Here is a 20,598-nt window from a genome sequence, read left to right as displayed (position 1 = left end):
CTTAGTACACGCCAGGAGCATCGCAGAATGGAGGAGTAGGGGGTGGGGATCCTTCTGAAAATAGAGACAAAAGCAAGTTGGGGGGCAAGAGACTAGATCACATTGGCTGGAGCCCAGGCTTGAATTAGGGATGAGTAAGAGAAGAAATGGGAAGGATCATGGCACGATCCCATATACTAACCCTGGCGGGGCAGCTACCTGGCAGCAAATACAAAAAGTGTTGGCCGCACCAGGGAAGCTGGGACTAGCCAGCTATCAACAAGAAGGAACACAGAAGCGTCTACAAGGATCCACCCAGCAGTTATAGAACCTGAAGTCATTTGGACATGCCTTGGACTAGACCTACCTATTTCATCATTCAGAGGGAGCCAGTGTCCTCCCTGAATGGTTTCTGGGAACACCAGCACACATGTAGTCAGACAACAGAACCAAAAGTGGGATCAGAAGGGGCCAAGCTGGGGGAGACCATCCACCCCTATGGTCTCACCACCCTGTGTTAGAGGTGAGGCAGACACTTTTGTGATAAAAGTCCTCGCCCCCTGAAGTTGTTGATCAGGTATCCCTTTGGGGGAGGACTGGATGGCTCGCTTGACCTACTGGCCAGCTCTCCCTTGGAGCTGTAGAACTAACGGTCTTTGTCCTTGTGCCCCCATGTGCAGACAGGCCAACATAAATTCCAGGTAGTTCCGAGATGTGTCCAAGTCCTGCGCTGGCAGAACTTGTTCTAGAACTCGGCTCTGCTCCTCTGGCAGCTCTGGCACGTGTTCACTTTCTTATATGCTTTCCCCACTAATAGCCTTTCTCTCTCTCTCTCTCTGCAGCCTCTGAGGGTTAATAGCCAGCCCGGCCCTCAGAAGAGATGCCTCTTTGTGTGTCGGCACGGTGAGAGGATGGATGTCGTGTTTGGGAAGTACTGGCTCTCCCAGTGCTTTGATGCCAAAGGTGAGTGGGTAGTTGACCTGCTTGGCATTGGCATACCTATCATGGCCTCTAGGGGGCAGAGTGACGCTGCATTTGTCTAGATGGAGTCCTTTAGGGTTGTTCCACAAGCTAGAGGAAATGTCTATCATCTGTTACAGGGTACATTCTTCCCCCTGGTCTTGAGTGTTAGTGAAGAGGTAGGTGTTCTTGTCCCCATTCCGTAAACTGGGACACCAGGCACCAAAGACAGCAAACGTCTTCCCATGGTCATTTGGCAGAGGCAGAGACAAGTGTCCCGACTCTGTGGCCAGAAAGTCCCTCCATTAAGTCACCCTGGCTCCTTTTGGCTCCCTTTCCATGTGAGTGGCGCGTCTAAGATTGAGTGGCTGGTATATCCCAGAATCCTCCTGCTTTAAAGCGTGTGGCTCTTTCTTTCACTTAAAAACTCTCTCTCGTCACATCGTCAACAAATGCAGGCATAGATGTCAAGACTCTACCAGAGGAAGTGTCCGCTTCAGTGTTTTCTAGAAAGTTCACTTCTGTTTCTTTGGCCCAAAAGGAATGGAAATGGGGGGCTCTGAGGTTCAGCAACAAAAGTCCTAAGGAAAACAAAGTCATCCTTTCTCTGCCTTTTTTTTTTTTTTTTTTTTTTGGCCAGGCCGCTACATACGCACCAACCTGAACATGCCTCATAGCTTACCTCAGCGGAGTGGTGGTTTCCGGGATTACGAGAAAGATGCCCCGATCACCGTGTTTGGATGTATGCAGGCAAGACTGGTGGGTAAGTGTCCTGAACTGATTACGCAGTCTTTCCTGGTTACTTCTTCCAAAGACTGGTTCCAGTGGGCATGCCAGGACACTCTGTATGGCTTTCTACAACTTTCCTGCCAGCAGTTTATTTCCCCAGTTCAAAAGGGATTTATTACGTAACCATGAAGTTCAGAACACTGTGCTAGGCACTGGGCTGGTTTACCCAAGTGAATGAGGTGTGATCCCTTGAGGGCCATATGACCCAGGGATGGGGCAAGGTCAGCTTCTAGAGCAGGGGTGCAGAGGAGAGAAGCCTGCAGGGGCTGGGTATAGAGAGGCCAAGGGGACCCTTTGAAGAGGGTCAGTTCTTTGCAGGTCTGTTCCATACCTGCCCGGCGGAGACAGCAGCCGTGTCCCGTGCAGTCATGTCACGCAGTCACTGACCACTTACTTCGTGCAGGGTCCTGTGCTAGGTGTTGGGGATCCAAGCGAGGGCCCCCACCCTCGGGGAAACAGACTTATCAGTGGATAAATATCATACAGGCCGAGTATACTCAGAAATAGAACCGGGCACGGAGTATTAGGAGACCATTAAAAAACGCACAGAAGAGTGGAGAAGTCACTTGGGCAGAGAAGAACCCAGAGCGTAGGAGAGAACAACATAAAGTCACAGACATGTGGGGCGCCTGGGTGGCTCAGTTGGGTTAAGCCTCTACATTTTGGCTCAGGTCATGATCTCAGGGTTCTGGGATCGAGCCCCGCATCGGGCTCTCTGCTCAGCAGGGAGCCTTCCTCCCACCTCTCCTTGTGTCTCTGTCTACTTGTGATCTGTCAAATAAATAAAATCAAAAAAAAAAAAAAAAGAAAAAGAAGTCATAGACATGAAAAATAGCATCGAAAGGACTTAGAAAGCAAACTCTTTTTGTAGAACACTGCTTGTGAGCCACACGCGGTAAGGCTGGTGAGCTGGATAAAGACGAGTTCACAGAAGACCGTACCCCTTCATAGTAAGGTGTTTAGACTTTAACCAGTAGAGAAAAGAAGGGTGTTCCACGAGGAAAGTGTTAAAGTACCAGGTATAGGGATTTACCTCTGTTATCTAAGAATACAACAGGCTGAGACCTTGTTTAGTACAGGATAAAAGTAAATCAAGATCTAACTGTCACAGTACAGACCAACTCGTTTGTATCACAAGTGTGAAATCAGAGCATTCTCGTGTTTCTGCATCTCTCCTAGATGGATATTTTCCTGCTTGTTAGCACCAGAGAGAAGGGAAGAAAAAGACAAGGCGGGGAGGGGAGGGGCGTCTTGGAAACCAAGCTAACGATGCCAGCTGTGTGTGAGCCCCCACTGAAAAGGGAGGTTTGCAGGGTCTGCCTGCCGCCTGCTCCCACGCGGAGCTCCAGCGGAGGCTGCCTAAACCCAGCAAACTGGTTGTTCTTTGTGTTCTGTTGCAGGGGAAGCCTTACTGGAGAGCAACACCATCATCGACCACGTCTACTGCTCCCCATCCCTGCGCTGCGTGCAGACTGCATACAACATCTTGAAAGGTTAGACGCCATAAAGGTCCACAAATCCATCCACCTGCCTCCAGATAGCCCTACAGCTAGACTATCCTAGACTTGTGGGACATTAGCCAATGGGAAGCTTCAAATGTGGAATTTATAGCCGTGATTCTTTTGGAAGCTATCTTTGCAAGTATCCCCAAATCATACTCTGGTGGCATTAAATGAGATGAAAGGAGGTATAAAGATCGTTTTTTGCTTGAAAATGTAAAGCCCTCTTGGATGAATGGTAGGCTTGTGAAATATCGTTGTCTGGCAATAATTTGGAGCCTACAGCGTGTGATTTTTTTTTTTCTTAACAGTGAAATCATTTCCTCCCACTCTGCTCTGTTTGCTTCTTGTTTATAATAGCAACGGTGCTCCTGAGTATCTACAAATCTTAATCGTCCCTGTTTCTGTAGTTAATTGGATGGCTTTAGAAGCACCATTGCTATAAAGATACTCAACTTTCACCCTAAAATCTGGGGAAGCTTGAGTTACAGGGATCTCTGCTCTCATTTCACTGGAAGGAAAACCAGTAGAAACAGAGTGGAACAGAGTGGAGTAAGTATTCACTTATACCAAACCAATGAATGAGCCAGAATTAGCCAAGCCAGAGAAGAATGGACACTTCCTTTGAGACTTCCATTCCTTAAGTAAACCAGAATGCATTTATATATTAAAATACTTTGGGCACCTGGGTGGCTCAGTCAGTTAAGCATCTGCCTTCAGCTCAGGTTGTGATCTCAGGGTCCTGGGATCGAGTCCCACGTCAGGCTCCCTGTTCAGTGGGAACCTGGTTTTCCCTTTCCCACTGCCCCTGCTTGTGTTCCCTCTCTCACACTCTGTCAAATAAATAATATCTTTTAAAATAAATAATAAAATAAGATACTTTATATATTAAAACACTGGGCTAAAAGCATTATACAGAAAGTTCAGCAGGGACAAGTCCTACTCTGAGGGTAATTACCCTTCGAGAAAATGCAGGACTTGTGCACTGGCAATTGGAAATACTCAAAATTGGATTTCCTGGTCGAGAAAGTGAATAGTTTCCATGATATTCAAAGACCGTTTCAGCTGTTGTGGGGCAGAGGATGCTAAGAGAATTTCTGAAGTTTCTCCGTAAGGCCGTCTTGGGACTTCCCTTAGGAAAAGCCAGTCTAGTCGTCACAGAAGTGAATACAGGACACGGGTAATGACTTGTGTTCCTTAAGTCAGAGACCCCTAAAGCCAGCATCCATCCTGTCGCCGGGGCCAGAGGATGAAGCTTGTCTGTTTGTCGCACGTGGAAATGAGAAACCCTTGACTGAACCCCCGTGCTGCCACCTTCCATGCAGCACCCGGCAGAAAAGAGACTGACCAGAATTTATACAACAGTTTTGCCTGTTCCTTCATCTTCCTTTCCTTTCACATCTAAGGTTTACAACAAGAAAACCACCTGAAGATCCGTGTAGAGCCTGGCTTATTTGAGTGGACAAAATGGGTTCCTGGGAACACCTTACCTGCGTGGATACCTCCGTCAGAGCTAGCGGCCGCCAACCTGAGTGTGGATACAACCTACAGGTAACCCTCTGGGCTGCTGCCTCCCAGAGTCAGTGTGGAAGTACTTTTCTACACCAGGTCGGGCCGACTCAGGAGACGGAGGACCAGGCAGAGCCCATGGGCGGTTGTCCATAGTGGTGGGAGTCAAGTGATCATTTCAAAGACCACAACTGAGAAAGCCAGCATTCCCTCGTACTTAGCACCCCCTGTGCACACACTGGGCTTTCCTGACTTCGTTCTGTCTCTTTCCGTGAAGGATAAAACCATTTTGCATTCCAGGATTGTCCACCAGCGAAGCCTGATGCAGTTCCAGAAGCTTGCGGGGGGTGGGGGGTGGGTTGAGGGAAAGGACATGGTCTTGCCTTGGACTTTCCTTTTTCATTTTTTTCCAGAGCATTCTTAATTCTCTCGATCTTCATTTATTATTGCTGTCACCCCAAAACACAGGCAAGCCACTTGTCCTCTCTTACAGACAAAGTCATTCTATTTCGTGAGCACACAGAAGTGACGGCAGCAACAACTATAACCCGTACTGATCCTTTTCTGTGCGACGAGCACGCGTAATCTAATCGCTTTACCGTCTCCCATTCCTAGTCCTTTGCTTTTTCTGTGAGACTAGACGGTGCTGGGAGTAAAAAGGAAAGAAGCGTTCGTAGATGGATCACAAATGAATAACCCTCATGAGCCATTAGTGTAACAACATTATTACTGGTGAATTCTTAACTCTCAAAACTCCACTAGGGTGTTTGTAAAATGTCCCTGAGAAGGGATATTCATGCCCATTATAGAGGAGAATTAAGTTCCTATTTCTTAAGGCAGAATTTGAAGCAAGCGACCAAAGAGCAATTTCCTCCTTGTGATATCCTGTGACCTTTCATTTCAAATACCTGCCCAAACCACAAATGAAGCAATGTGAGCTTCTGGCAAAGATAGGAGAAAATATCTATTTTTCCAAATTCATTTTCCTTTTCTGTAAATAAAACTTCGGATGACCCCATAAATGAATGAATGTGTGCTACCTGCTTAAAGGAATTAGCATTCCTCAAAAATAAGATTAAACCAATCAATCAGATCCCCTACTAGTAATTCACTCTTGAACACAGGGGGTGAAGGATGCTGACCCCCCAACACAGTCAAATTCACATACAATTTTAGATTTCCCAAAAGCTCAACAACTAATAACCTACTGTCCACCAGAATTCTTACCGATAACATAGGCAATGGACACGTATGTTGTATGTTTATGTAGTCTATACCGTATTCTTACAATAAAGTAAGCTAGACAAAAGAAAATAATAAAATAAATTTATAGTACTGAACTGTACTTATCAAAAAAAAAATCCACATATAAATGGACCCACACAGTTCAAACCCATGTTACTCAAGGCTCAATCACACTTCACATTTTGCCCTATCTCCCCTATGGCAACTGTTTTTCCATCCTTTGGGGGAAATGGCAATCAATTATTGTCCCCATGCCAACAGCCCTCATCCCTCTGGGCTGGAAAGAGGGTGAGTTATTGTCAACATTGGTGAAATGACATTCTTGATTCACTCCCCCTCAGCATCTCCCAGCCAACCTGGGCCATAGTTCACCCCCTTAACTGCATCCTGCACATCTTCCCAAGCTCATTTACAAAGTTCTCCAGAATCATCCTGTCTGAGCCTTTCCATGCACATGCAGACACACGCAGCAACAGTAGTACAAGCAGAAGAAGGAACACTAGGAACTTGGGGGCCAGGACCTGGTCCTTACTCCAGATTTTTCTTTTGTTCTACAGTAAATCGAAATTCAGTTCAACCACTTTGTATACAAGGGGGAGAAAAGGATTAAGCCTCTAATACTATAAATTCATTGTGAAAGTCGACATCAACAATAAAGCATGTGAGAGGCACATGCCCTGGAGTTAAAGTCTCTGTGCATTTATGCCAAGTGTGCCAACCTTTTGAAGCAAGTAGTGATGCCCAAATGGTTGAGTAAATGTGGTGGGCAGAGGGGCAAGGACTGATAGGGTATTATACATCAAGCAAGCCCCAGTTGGAGAGTCCTCTCACCTTGGAACAAGGAGGAGGAGGGATGGAAGTAGGTTAAGGAAAATCCAGCCCGGTGACTAATACCCGGTGTCATCCACAGGCCCCAAGACCAAGCCTAGGGGCTGGGTGTTGAAAGCAGTACCAGTCTTAGGGAGCTGGGCCAGAAGGATTAAGACATAATATATATATTTTTTAATATATATTTTATATATATATATATGGTGTGTGTGTGTGTGTATATATATATATGTATATATATATATATACACACACACACCAGTTGGATTGGGCTTCAGAACAGGGCTCTAACTAGAGGTGCTAGGGGAATGGTGTGTAGATGGGGCATGAGTCTGGAGTGTTGGAGGGGCAGTGAATCATACTTTGGTGTGGGGCTCAAGGCAGAAGCCCACAGTATAGCCTATGTCAAAGCAAGGTTGGGAGTAGAGCTTGTACCACGATGAATCCTATTCCAGGGCTGCTACCTGAGCACCCAGGTCTAGCTGGTGTTTGGAGGCCTACCTGACTGTGAGCTCTAGAAGCTATGCCTGCTGCAGACGGCGGTGAGGAAGCTTGGACTCTGGCCTCCCCCCATCAGAACTAGTTCAACCACGGAAGCCTTTTGTAGGTTCCACTTCAAGGCAAGAACTGCCAAAGGCAAGAGCTGACCTGGAGAAACCGGATCCCAGCATCTACCTGCTCTTCCCTTCTGCAAATCTCAGACATGACCATGGTCTCACCATGGAGATGACTCTCTGAGCCATACAAAGTGGCCTTTTGTCACTGTGCTGGGCTCCTGGGAGACCAGGTGATGTAAGTGGTAATGGAACTAGACAGGAGGTGGGGATGGAAAAAAGGGTTTGCTCCAGAACAATGAGCTCCGTCCCTAAAAGTGGTGATTCACGTCTCCTTCTGTCCCCTGGGGTGTTGTGAGACTCAGAAGGTTGTCTCCTAGGAGAAGTATGCTTGCTGAGGGAATGTGATTTCAAGGAGTGTGGGTTTCCTTCAGATGGATGGGGATGGCACTGAAAATGCCATTCTTCCTCTCTGGACAGTAAACCCAAGTGCACAGAAGGGCTGCCTTGGGGGTGGCGCACTGTCAAAACCATCCAGAATGCCTCCGGGTTTACAGGTAGTGATCTCAGACCAGACTCAAATCCAGGCCCAAGAGTTGCTAATGGTATAAGTAGAGGCAAGTCCTCTCTAGCCTTTCTGAGCCTTAGTTTTGTCAACCATGAACAGGATTTTGCAAAAGGGTTGCTAGGAGGGCTATATTCACAGCATGCAAGTCGGTCACTTTGCACAGAGCCTGACACATGGGAACCTCTCAATAAATCTTTGTGGTAGTGGTAGCAGCAGTAACGTGTTCTGATCAAGATGCCGTGTGACTTCCCTTTGAGGACTCACAACCACCTCTATCCACTAAACACCAACAATGAAAGATGAGACAGAAAATACGATATAGTTGTACTCAAAGACAAGATACACATCTCATAGACTAGCAACTCAAAGTAGTACAGGGAGACAGGAGCAGACAGCAGTGGCTGAGACTGAAGACATGCAGTGTCACCAAGATGGGAGAGCCCTGCATTGGTCATCCTCTTACATGCCTTTGTACAGCGTTCATAATTACCATTTGCACAAATAGTCTGCACACCCCAGCCACACACTGAGAACTCCCTAAGCACAGAAGCTGGTTCTCTTCATCTCTGTGTTCCCTGAGCTTTTCCTATTTCCAGGTGTATGGTCTGTGTTCAAAATAAGAAAAATAAAAGACTGGTGATTTCACATAAGTTCACAAATCCAATGGACCTAATATCTGCATTCAAAATCTATCCTTACAACTCCCCAAACTCATTTTATAAGACCAGCGTTACCCTGATACCAAAGCCAGATAAGTATTCTATAGGAAAGAGATAAGGACTCTGTAAGAGAAGAGAACCGTAGACCAATACTCCTAATAAATATAGATGTAAAAATTCTCAACAAAATATTAGTGAACCAAATTCAACAGCACCTTAAAGGAATCATACACCGTGATCAAATGGGGTTTATCCCTTGGATGCCAGGATGGTTCAACATACAAAAATCAATATATGACATACTGCATTTATAGAATGAAAGTTAAAAATCATATGCTCAACTCATGAAGAAAAATCATTTGACAGAATACCCCACCCTTTAATAATAAAAATGCTCAGGCACCTGGGTGGCTCAGTGGGTTAAGCCGCTGCCTTCGGCTCAGGTCATGATCTCAGGGTCCTGGCATTGAGTCCCGCATCGGGCTCTCTGCTCAGCAGGGAGCCTGCTTCCCTCTCTCTCTCTGCCTGCCTCTCTGCCTACTTGTGATCTCTGTCTGTCAAATAAATAAAAAATAAAATAAAAATAAAAAAAATTAAGATGCTCAACAAATTGGGCATAGAAAGAATATACCAAAACATAATAAAGGCCATATATGACAAGCCCAAAGCTAACATCAAACTCATGGTGAAAGACTGAAAGCTTTTCCTCTAAGATAGGAACAAGGCCCATTCACAAAGTATTGAGAGCAGTCAGGCAAGAAAAAGCAATAGAAGGCATACAGATTGGAAAGAAAGAAGTAAAAATGTCTTCGTAGAGCATATGATTCTATATATAGAAAATCCTAAAGGCTATGAGAATTAATCAACAAACTCAGTAAAGTGCCAGGATACAAAAATCAACATACAGAAATAATTTGTCTTTCTATGTAGTAACAACACGTCTGAAGGAGAAATAAAACAATCCCATTCACAATAGCATCGAAAACAAAAAAAAAACGCTTAGGAATAAAATCAAGGAAAGAGGTGAAGGATCTGTATACTGAAATATACCAGACCGCTGAAAGAAACTGAAGACACAAACAAATGGAAAGATATCCTATGTTCATGGATCAGAAGAATAGTATTAGAATGTCCATACTACCCAAAGCCATCTCTAGATTAAAGGCAATCCCTATCAAAATCTCTGTATGGTTTTCCACAGAAATAGAAAAGACCATCCTAAATTGGTATGGTACTACAAAAGATCCTAAATAGCCAAAGTAAACCCAACAAAGAACAACAAAGCTGGAAGCATCACACCTCCTGAATTCAAACTATACTTATCTGTACTAATCAAAATAGTATGGTACTGGCATAAAAATAGACACAGACCACTGGAGGAGAATTGACAGCCTAGAAGTAAATCCTCAAATATATGTTCAGCTAACATTTGAGAAGGGAACTGAGAATACTCACTGAGGTACCATAGTTTTTTCAATAAACGGTATAAGGAAAATTGGATAACACCATGCAAATATACCAATGACAAAATTAACTCAAGATGAATTAAAGACTTATGCATAAGAACTGAAACCATATAAAGTGAAACTCCATCAAACTAAAAAGTTCTTGCAAAGCAAAAGAAACAATCCAAAAAATGAAAAACAACCTACAAAAGAGGACAGCATATTGCAAATCATATATCTGATAAGGGGTTAATATCTAAAACATATGAAGAACTCCTACAACTCGAGAGTAAAAAAAAAAAAAAAAAAAATCTAATTTAAAAATGGGCAGAAGGGGGCACCTTGGTGGCTCAGTGGGTTAAGCCTCTGCCTTCGGCTCAGGTCATGATCTCGGGGTCCTGGGATGGAGCCCTAATCGGGCTCTCTGCTCAGTGGGAAGTCTGCTTCCCTCTCTCTCTGCCTGCCTCTCTGCCTACTTGTGATCTCTGTCAATAAATTTAAAAAATCTTTAAAATAAACAAAACAAAAAAAAGGAGAATTTAACAGATATTTTTCCAAAGATGACATACAAATGGCTAACAAGTTCAGGAAAAGATGTCAGCATCACTAGTCATCAGGGAAATGCAATTTAAACCCACAATTGAGAAGTGAGGTGTGGGAAATCGGGGGTGGGGGGGATGAACCATGAGAGATTGTGAACTCTGAGAAACAAACTGAGGGTTTTGGAGGGGAGGGGGATGGGGTGTTGGGTGAGCCTGCACTGGAGCACCGGGTGTGGTGCATAAACAATCCTGGAACACTGAAAAAATAAAATAAAGTTTAAAAAAATAAACTATTTTGAACTAAAAAATAAAATTCCACATATGAGTGGGGGGAAAAAAAGGGAAAAAAAAAAAACCCACAATTGAGATACCACCTCACGCCTGTTAGAATGGCTGTCCTCAAAAAGACAAGAGCTGTGTTGGTGAGAATGTAAATTGGTGCAGCCACTATGGAAAACAATATGGAGATTCCTTTAAAAATTAAAAATAGAACTACCATATGATCCAGCAATCCCCCTTCTGGGTATGTATTCAAAGGAAATGAATACAAGAGCTCGAAGAGATACCCGCACATGGTATCACTCGTATGTGGAATCTAAAAAGCCAAACTCAGAGAAACAGACAGCAGAAGGAGGATTTCCAGGGACTGGGGGCTGGGGAAAATGGGGAGACGTTGGTCAAAGGATACAAACTTCTAGTTAGAAGTTCTGGGGATCTACTGCACAGTATGGTAATTAGTCCATAATATGGTATCGTATAGTTGAAAGTTGCCGAGAGGAGGGTCAATCTTAAATGTTCTCACCACAAAAGGGGAAACGGTGATTAGGTGACCTGATGGAGATGGTAGCTTAACACTGTGGTGGAAATCATTTTATAACAATAGGTAGACCCGATCAACACTTTTATACCTTGAACTTGTACAACGTGAAGCAGCAATTCTATCCCAATAAAACTGGGAAAAAACTTCAAAAATAAACAAAACCTATTCTTATAGCTTATGGTGTATAAGGCTAGAAAAGAGGGGCTTGGGAAATCTCTGGTGATCTATAAAGAGATCTAACTCTGCTTTGCTTCCTGTTAGCTGCATGACCCAGCGCTGATGGTCAGAAAATTAGTCAAACTGCTCATGAGTTAACCCACAAGTGGCACCTGTACGGTTTCCCTTTTCCACCGGTCACTGAGACACCTTGCATGCACGGCCTTGATTTCTGCACATTTCGACCCCACTTCCATAGAGTGGAACTACTCTTTCTCTCTACCTCCCTCCTTTCTAGGGAAATGGGTAAACAGAACTATGGGAACTCTAGAAAGGTCTTGAAATAAAAGTTTAGAATCCTAGCAGTTGCTTTGTCTTGGGATCAAAATGTTTTCATCGCCTTTGTTCATTTCTTCTCTTACAGACCTCACATTCCAGTCAGCAAATTAGTGGTTTCAGAATCCTATGACACTTACATTAGTAGAAGTTTCCAAGTGACAAAAGAAATAATAAGTGAGTGTAAAAGTAAAGGTAGGTGATATCATTTTGGACTCTCTCATTAATTATGTGGTCATTCCTCCCTCGCGGTCCGTAAGCTATTCAAGCTGTTGCAACTTGCTTTGGCAGACTTGCTTAGTAAGGAAGAAAGAAAGACTTTTCTTATAGATACTTTCATGTTAAATTTGTTTTTAACAAATTTAATTTAAATTTAAATTAGTTTAAATTACTCTCTAGTAAATGGTAGATATGCCATGGGAATCTACCAGACTTAGTTGCTATATGAAAGCATTTAGAATTCTGCACTACATCTGTTTATCTTGCACTCTATGAAGGAAGTTCCCCGTTAAAATTTCCAGACGTTTCTTAACCTAACACTGTTGTTGCCCAGGATTTGACCCAGGAGCATGGACACCCACACCTTCACCAACACAGTCACTGCTACCACTGACCAAGAGCGGTGTTCTGGAAGACTCCAGTCTGTCACTGTATTTGATAAACACTGAACTCAAATATTTAATGATACCTAAGACTAGTCACCATCCATATTTAGGGGAAAAAAAGAGATGCCGAAAGTCTATGCACATTTCCACTGCTTTTTAAGTTATCTTCATAGAGCAAAAACTGGTATTACACACACCGAAATGTGACCCATGGAGAGCCCCGGTCAGCAGTATTGCCACAATTAACAGTGATAAACCACTCATTTCATTTACTACTCCTGTGCTCCCCACTGTAAAGATACTCGCCGGCACAGTCTATCCTCCAGAAAGTATCAGGTGCTCCCAGTTCTACGGTGGCAGCTTTGACAACTGTATTATAAGAAGTAGCAGAGAGCCCTGTAGACACAGAATTGTTTTGTATCTTGACTGTGGTGTTTACAAAGAGTTTCACACGTGATAGAGAAAGTAAGCTGCATTACACCTGCACCCATTTCCTGATTTTGCTCGAGTACCATAGGTAGGCAACATGTTCCCACTAGGGGAGGTCAGATGCCTGGTATGTGGGACCTCCCAGCTGTGCCTATAGTATATATACTATAATGCAGTATAATATAGTATAGTATATGTACTATATACTACACACACACATAATATGTGTATCCATGTTTGTGTGTACCCATATTATGCAATGTCATAAATATATATGAGATGTAATTTTACACATTGTCTATATTTACATACTGTATATATACATAATTATAGCCTCCCGTGCATCTATAATTATTTTCAGATTAAAAGGTTATTTTTTTAAATGATATTAGTCTGCCTTAGAAATTCAAAGCTTTTCAAAATATTGTTTGGCCAAATTGTCTCATTTTTTTAGGATGTCTGTCCCTCCCTGGAACATTTGACCTCCCACATTTACAAAGTTTACATAGGTCTTTATAGAAACAGTCTTCCCAGGGGTGCCTGGGTGGCTCAGTCGGTTAAGCATCCCACACTGGCCTCCACGCTCAGTGGGGGGTCTGCTTGAAGATTCTCTCTCTCTCTCAAATAAATAAATCTTTAAAAGGAAGGAGGGAAGGAAGAAAGAAATGGTCTCCCCAGTCCCTGCTTTTCTTCCCCAGGAAATAACATCCTGATTGTGGCTCACGCGTCTTCCCTGGAAGCGTGTACCTGCCAGCTGCAGGGCCTGTCCCCCCAGAACTCCAAGGACTTCGTACAAATGGTCCGAAAGGTAATTCATTATTTCTATCGTGGAGGCTGTGGGGCCAGGCAGTGTTAGAACGTTCCCTGACCAGCCGACAGCTAAGCTGTTTGCAGCATGTGTTTCTGAGCTGGGAAGATGCACGTATCAATTCACTCGACCAAGCTGTACTGGGTGGTGCTCTGTGTAGGGCCTTGTGTAAGAGAAAAGGATGTGTCTGAGCGAGTTTTAGTTTCCAGGAGCACAAATTTGGGAAGTAGCTAAGAATTCAAGGCAGACTGTCTGGATTTCCCTGAGGAACCATGGACTGGATGAACAGGGGTGAGGGGACCCAGAAAGCATCTGACGGCTCAGCTAGACGAGAGGGCCTGGGTGGTAGGCCAAAGGAAGCGGTGATTTAAAACGATCAGCCTGCAAGGCAAACCAGGAACGAGGCCACGAGACAAAAACCCATGAGAGTGACCCACACATCTGGATTCTTCCTTCTCAAGCCTGTGGAAGAGGCTTTCCCATCAGCTGCCCTCCCACACACTTCCCTCCAGGCTTCCTGTATCTGCCCCCAGAGAACCGGATTCAAACTCGATTGCAATGCTTTTCTCATTTTTTTTTAAAGTTCCTTTATGCATCTGTGTCCACCCCCATTACTCTGTAAGCTGCTTGAAGGCAGAGATTTTTGTCTTGTTTATAACCACAGCTCTGGGCCCGTGCACAGAAATACGTTTAGGGACTCCATGGCTCCTGACATTAGGAAAGGCGAGCTTCGGCTTCGACTATTACGGATACCCATGCCAAGAAGGGGGAATAAAAGAAGAAAAGACGAAACTGGGTGAAAAATGTTTTAAAATAGCGTAATCTCTCCCATTGTCCAAATATAATTTATGAAATGTCTGAGCTCCATTTTCAGCTTGGTTCACAATTACAAATTAACTCTGGGCACCTCAGCTTTCTGTATGATTGTCCTCTTTCCTCCCACACTATTAAGCAGCAATCTATAAACAATTACTTAATTACACTAGGGGAGCTCACCGTTTAATGAATCTTTTCTGATGAATCCCTTTGCCGTGTAAATGCCTTTCCCTCTAATTTGTCAATTTTATCTGTTTTGTTTTCCTTTATTGATTTTTGGAAGAGAGGCCGGTCTACAAAGCCCCTGTCAATTCCTGGGACTGTTCCTTATTCCCAAGGGCCACCTGAAGATCTTTATGTGTAGGTTAAAATGAAAGCATTAAACTTCTGTTTTCTGTTTCCCCTTCCTTGACTGCTCTGACTTCAGATCCCATACTTGGGGTTTTGTTCCTGCGAAGAACTGGGAGAAACTGGGATTTGGCAGCTGACAGACCCACCTATCCTCCCTCTCACCCATGGACCAACTGGGGGCTTCAACTGGAGAGAGACCTTGCTGCAAGAATAAATCATGGCAGTGAACGAGAAGAGGAGGCTCTAGAAGGCCTTTGGGAGAAGTGTCTTTCTGTGTGTTTAGTGACAATGGCCAAGTCCGTACCACCTCCTAAGTGGACAGCTCAGAGTCTTTCAGCAGATTTCCTTTCATGCTTTAAAGCTCTGATGATGAGACTGTGGGAATGAGAAAAAGACCTGATTCAGGGATGGAATTCATTCTCTCTGGATGCTTACCTAGCTAACAAAGCTTTCGAGAACTGTCTTCATAAATCAAGGCACCTGCTACAGCAGCAGATGTGTTCTTCCTTCCTTCTGTGCGTGGCTGAGGAGCCGGAGAGCTCCTGAAGGGAGCAGTCAACCTGCTCCAAGGAAGAATGCGAGAGGGGGGCGGGTGTCCAGAATCCAGCTGGAGAGACACCGAGCTGCCAGTTTGGGGATGGGATTCTCTTTTGGACTCCATGTCCAGTTAGGCAAAGCCAAGCTGAGAGATTCTTTTTAAGGTTATTAGAAAACATGGCCCTGCAGAGAGTTGTTCTTATTACACATCAAATTCGACCCTCCCTAGGACCCCCACACCCATGCTGCTGGCTCAAGGCGCCTGCTGGATGACTCCGTCCACCCTGGTACCTACTCCCGCCGCGTTTTCTCTAGAACAACTGGCTACGGCTTTTTGCTATGGCCCTTCCCCCTCGCTTCTCTCTGTGAAATGGGGAGACCAAGCACTTTTGGACACTCAGGAGGAAGACAGACGTGTGACGTATTCAATTGTGAGAGCAAAGAACTTACAAAATATAAAGCGACCTGGCGTTATCCACGTCACAGCATTTCCAAATCACCATGATCTGCTCATCTTTGCCCCTAGAGTCTAGACTGGTAACTGGTAAAGGACGTTGGCATTTTGAAAGCGTGTGTGTTTGGTCCGTTACTTGAGTCAGCAAGAAGTTCATTCCTGTGCAATATGGACGTCTTTACAGACCGTACCCAGGGTCAGGTCGTTGTACACAGAGTACTTGTCACCGAGGGCAGAACACCCACCAATGCATCAATGACACCAGGGACGCTCAAAGAAGTCAGGGAACTAATTTAAAGGATGACAGTCACAATTGCTGTGCGTGCTGTCATTTTCTATTTGTTTTTCTAGAACTTAACATACCGAGGTAAGGCTACTTAAGAAAAGGTGGGAGAGCCACGTCCTGTGGCTTCTCGTCACACCCGCTTCCTGAATTCAGAGGGAGTTTATTTAAAAGAAAAATAAATGACAATCAAACTAAGACATCAGTGTATTTAATTGTGTGACTAGCTGACTGTTGGCCACACACGACGGTCTGGTGCGGTGTAGTTCACTGTGTAGACTATGTGTGCGGATGAGATCTGAGACATGTAGAGAAACAGTGTAGAACAAAACAGTGTATGTTGTAGCAAATAGTACATATGAAACCCAAAAACAGATCTGTGCTCCTATTTGAAACTGGAAAGTGAGGATTCCTAAAAAGAGGAGGAAAGTGAAAGGATGCTGGCTATGTGTCTTAATCAGCAAGAGGATTACAGTTGGGTTTTTTTTTTTTTTAGGCCACTTAGACAAATATGTCATGAATTTTAGATTTTAAGAAACAAACTTGATATTTTCTAGCATTGCACCAACACTGATCCAGCTACTGGGTATAAAAATACTCTGTGCTGATACCATTGAGTAATAGAAAATATTTGAACCTTAAAAATAGGGGAAATATTCCCAGTAAGAGATTTCTAGGAGAAAAATCACATTACGGGTGATAGGATGTCACTGCTATTCATTCTTTCATCTGTAATGAAATGAATCTACTCTTTAATCAGATCCGTAATGTTCGTTAGACTCTCCACAAATTTTCTTGGACATGCAATGGTCAGAATAATGCTTGAGCACCTCACATCTGACTTCCTTGAAGATTGTGGCTGTGTGTTCTGGGCAGCGTCTGTACCTGGACAGAATAGGGCTCGGGATAGGTTATCCTCTCCCCCTCTTGGCTGTCTTGGTCCTGTGATGACCTGAGATGCCAGTTCAGCTGGGTACCAGTCCATTGTCCTTAGCACAATATGGACGGAGTCTTAGGCTGTCCTCTACATGAGCAGGAGGCAGAGATCTGAAATCATTTGCTGAGTAATTGAGGTGGAAAACCCTGAATTCAGGAGTTTATCCTTCTGCTTTCATTATCCGGATCGTTGATCAAAATGGCCTGAATGATCTGAATTCACATTCAATTCTCTTTTCACATATTGGTATTTTAAAAACTAAGACTCCAACAGAGCTATTCTTTGAAAATCATGTTGAATCTGTGCGTAATAAAAAGAATGCAGGAATGTATTACACAATTTCATTTTCATCCCAAAATTCTAGGTTGACATCACACCCTGAACTTCAGCTCGGTTCTTTTTGATCCGAGGCTGATGCTTATTTAGAACTAACATTGGGGGGTGGGGAAGACAGGGAAGTAAGGAAGGATGAAGGAGGGAAGGACAGACGGACATCAAGAGAAGAACCAAATATTACTTGCAGAGGGGAATTTTTTGTTTTATTGTAGAAAGTTGCCTGAAATGGAGATGAAATTAACTAAAGGCTTTGTTCTGGGATTGAAACTCTGAAACAGTTTGCTGCTGGTACAGAGTGTCCCATCAACCTGCTAATGCCCCAGTATTATTCATAGGTAGGACTTCGGTTTCGGTGATTTTAACATGCCACGGCTATTCCTTGTGGACAAGAATAATTGGCACATTTTAATGCACAAGCTGGGGGTCTCACTTTCCCAGGCCCTCTTCTCCATCACTGCATCGGTAGCTGGGAGTTTATTGCTTTACCCCGGTGTGGAGTTAGAATACAGTGTTTTCCATTACATTTAGATTCATAGAATCTGAATGGCTGATTAAATGGCCATCTGATGGCTGAAAGAGGGGGGTATTTTTCACCCTGTAGTGAATGGCTTGGAGGAGTTTCTACTTTTTATTTGAATTATACTTTAACCAAAGAATTATTTTAAAATAACCTTATATTTAAAAGATGATTTTACAGAAAATAAAAAATTTAAAAAAAAATCTCCTGGAGTGATGTCCGTTTGGTAAATCATTGTGGATAATTTTCTTGCATTTTAGGCTGATGTGGTCATTCTCCTGTCAGTGGTATTTGGATGCATCTACATTGTCCTCCAACGGCACTTAGCATTACCATAAATGTATCTTTTCCACTCAACTAGCTGTGTTCCTATTGAAGGAAGTCTTCTATTTCAATTACCTAGTGTCACTGGGAACTAAGTGAAAAGCTGCAGTAAGAGAAGTTCTGTCTCATTGTCTTTGCAGAAAAGCGTCCCTCTGTAGCAAAAAGGGAGGCAATCCTCCGTAACCTAGGCACTCTGCAACTCCCGGGTTTAATTTGAAAGCGGTGATGAATTGCTCTTTTGAATCTACTCTGAGTAATGCGTGTGTTCGAATACAGATGAACCTCCCTCCCTTAATTTTCACAGGCAGAGTCACAACTGTACTGTGTCTGCGGGAACTCAGATAATGAGGCTCAAGGTTATTTGCATTTAAATTGTAGTCCTGCACACGTATGAGAACTAAGAGGCAGGAGTCTAGTCCGGCTGCCTTGCCAGCAGGGATGAGACTGGCCTTGGAGGGTAGGGGAAAAGAGCATTTTTAAAATCTACTTGGGTTAATACTCACTTTACAGAGGTGATGGGAGGATATTTTGTTCAGTGATGGCAGATGCTTTTCATGTTTAAACATAGGATTCAAATTGGATTTGCTTCTCTTTAACACTTCAACATAATGAATTTTTCCTGGGAAAGTAACTAGCTATAATGAAAATTCGAGGGAAGGGGGAAAAAAATGCCGCTAAAGACAGAGGAAATAACTTGATCTTTAAATACATATAATATTATGTTCAGCGTATGTAAGTTTAAAATTATAGTGAGGAGCAGTCAAACTTAATAGACAATCAGCTCTTACGGATGTCTTACACAGTACCACTTAGCTGCCATTACCCACACAAAAATCAGGATTTTGCAGCTGTTGAACTATTTTTGGACTATGTACGCATGTATCGTGGGAAATGTGTGCTGGTTCTTTCTCGGACGGGAACGCCATCCCAAAGCATTTCGGTTATACATAGACCATTCTCAACCTGCTGTGTTTAGAGGTATATTGGTTTCTTTCTCATTTTAAGGCTATTGTATTTTTTATCATTCTTCTATGTGATTCAGGTGTATTTATTTGAAGAAAAAGGTTTATCATTATAAGAAGGGAAACCACACGGAATTGTATCGCCAAATCCCTTGTAAACTACCTGCGGCGTCTATGCTTTCCCAGCTGTGTGCTCTTCCTCTGGATACAGCCCCAGCGCCATTGTAACTAGATCATTCCATTCCAGGAGCATCTCCGTTTACGTGGTTCACAGATGATTTAATAAAGAGGAACTGAGTCCTCAGTCAATCCAGAGCAATCTCATATTAAATTCTCAGTGGTCTCTATGTGTTCTTCCTTCCTTCTGTGCGTGGCTGAGGAGCCGGAGAGCTCCTGAAGGTCTCTATTCCTATCGTGTTTTGAGACGTTACTGTGGTCATTATTGTTTCATGAATGTCCATTAAGAGTGGGATTCTTCGCTCAGGGGCCCAGAGGGGGCTTTGCTGCTGATGGAAATGGAAAGATGCTCTGGGAGCACTGCGGGGGGGGGGGTCTCTGATTCCCCTTTGGCGAGGCTTCCCTCTGGGTCACCCAGGCTGGAGAGGTGACACTCGCCCAGGAGTGAGAAACCGTGCTCCGAAATGCTCTCATTGCCCATGTGCGAGCCCTCAGCCCTCACCCCTGCTTGCCTTGAGGAGGTAGGTGTGCGAGGGACCACCCATAGATTAAGAATTCGGGTAAGAAAAGGGAAATCCAGCGCAAGCTAGGTTCCGCACTACCAAAAGTCATAACAGGCCACCCCTCTTCTTTTTTTGAGAAAGAGAGCGTGAGCAGGAGGAGGGGCAGAGAGAGAATCTCAAGCAGACTCCCCGCTGAGCGCAGAGCCCCACGAAAGGGCTCGATCTCTCCACCCTGAGATCATGACCTGAGCTGAAATCAAGAATCAGATGCTCGACGAACTGAGCCACCCGGGCACCCCAACCCCATTTTTGAAGTAAGGCTATGTGAAGCTAATAGAAGTTAGAATAAACGGTGTATGCAGATTTATTCTCGGGACACGAACGCAGGTTTTCCTGGACAGAGCCAGCCACAATCTGGGCCTGGTTTACTTCCTGAGGAAACCTAACAGCGAGTGCTCCTACCTGACAAAGGACCAAGCTATGTTTAGCCTCGCGGCTGGTTCTTGGTGGTTCTCTGCCTGACAGATCCCCAAACTCATTTTGCCCTCTTGTGATGTATGTAAAGGCTGCCTGCACATCCAGGGAAAATGAATCCATGTGCTCTGGATTTGTTTAAGCCAAAATCAGCAAAAAAAAAAAAAATTTTTTTAAGTAAGTTGAGGACCAAAAA

At 43.9% G+C, this 20,598-nt stretch overlaps 1 protein-coding gene across 3 annotated transcripts in view; it reads left to right on the top strand.

Annotated features, from left to right (window-relative positions):
* The window catches only part of LOC111153743 (ubiquitin associated and SH3 domain containing B), a 136,272-nt gene extending 116,706 nt beyond the window's left edge, over positions 1-19,566 (top strand). For all 3 annotated transcript variants that reach the window (XM_022512943.1, XM_022512945.1, XM_022512946.1), the window contains exons 8-14: positions 822-942; positions 1,580-1,702; positions 3,129-3,221; positions 4,634-4,778; positions 11,978-12,084; positions 13,622-13,731; positions 14,975-19,566. In XM_022512943.1, the coding sequence (XP_022368651.1) occupies positions 822-942; positions 1,580-1,702; positions 3,129-3,221; positions 4,634-4,778; positions 11,978-12,084; positions 13,622-13,731; positions 14,975-15,112 (837 nt within the window). In that variant the 3' untranslated portion in view covers positions 15,113-19,566. The remainder of the gene's footprint in view (positions 1-821; positions 943-1,579; positions 1,703-3,128; positions 3,222-4,633; positions 4,779-11,977; positions 12,085-13,621; positions 13,732-14,974) is intronic.
* The last annotated feature ends 1,032 nt before the right edge of the window (positions 19,567-20,598 follow it).

Source organism: Enhydra lutris, unplaced genomic scaffold (assembly GCF_002288905.1).
Source record: "Enhydra lutris kenyoni isolate GAN:26980312 unplaced genomic scaffold, ASM228890v2 scaffoldscaffold34, whole genome shotgun sequence".
In the NCBI taxonomy this organism is placed as follows: Eukaryota; Metazoa; Chordata; class Mammalia; order Carnivora; family Mustelidae; genus Enhydra; species Enhydra lutris.
The sequence above is the reverse complement of the archived record's forward strand: the minus strand, read 5'-3'. Positions and strand labels throughout refer to the sequence as shown.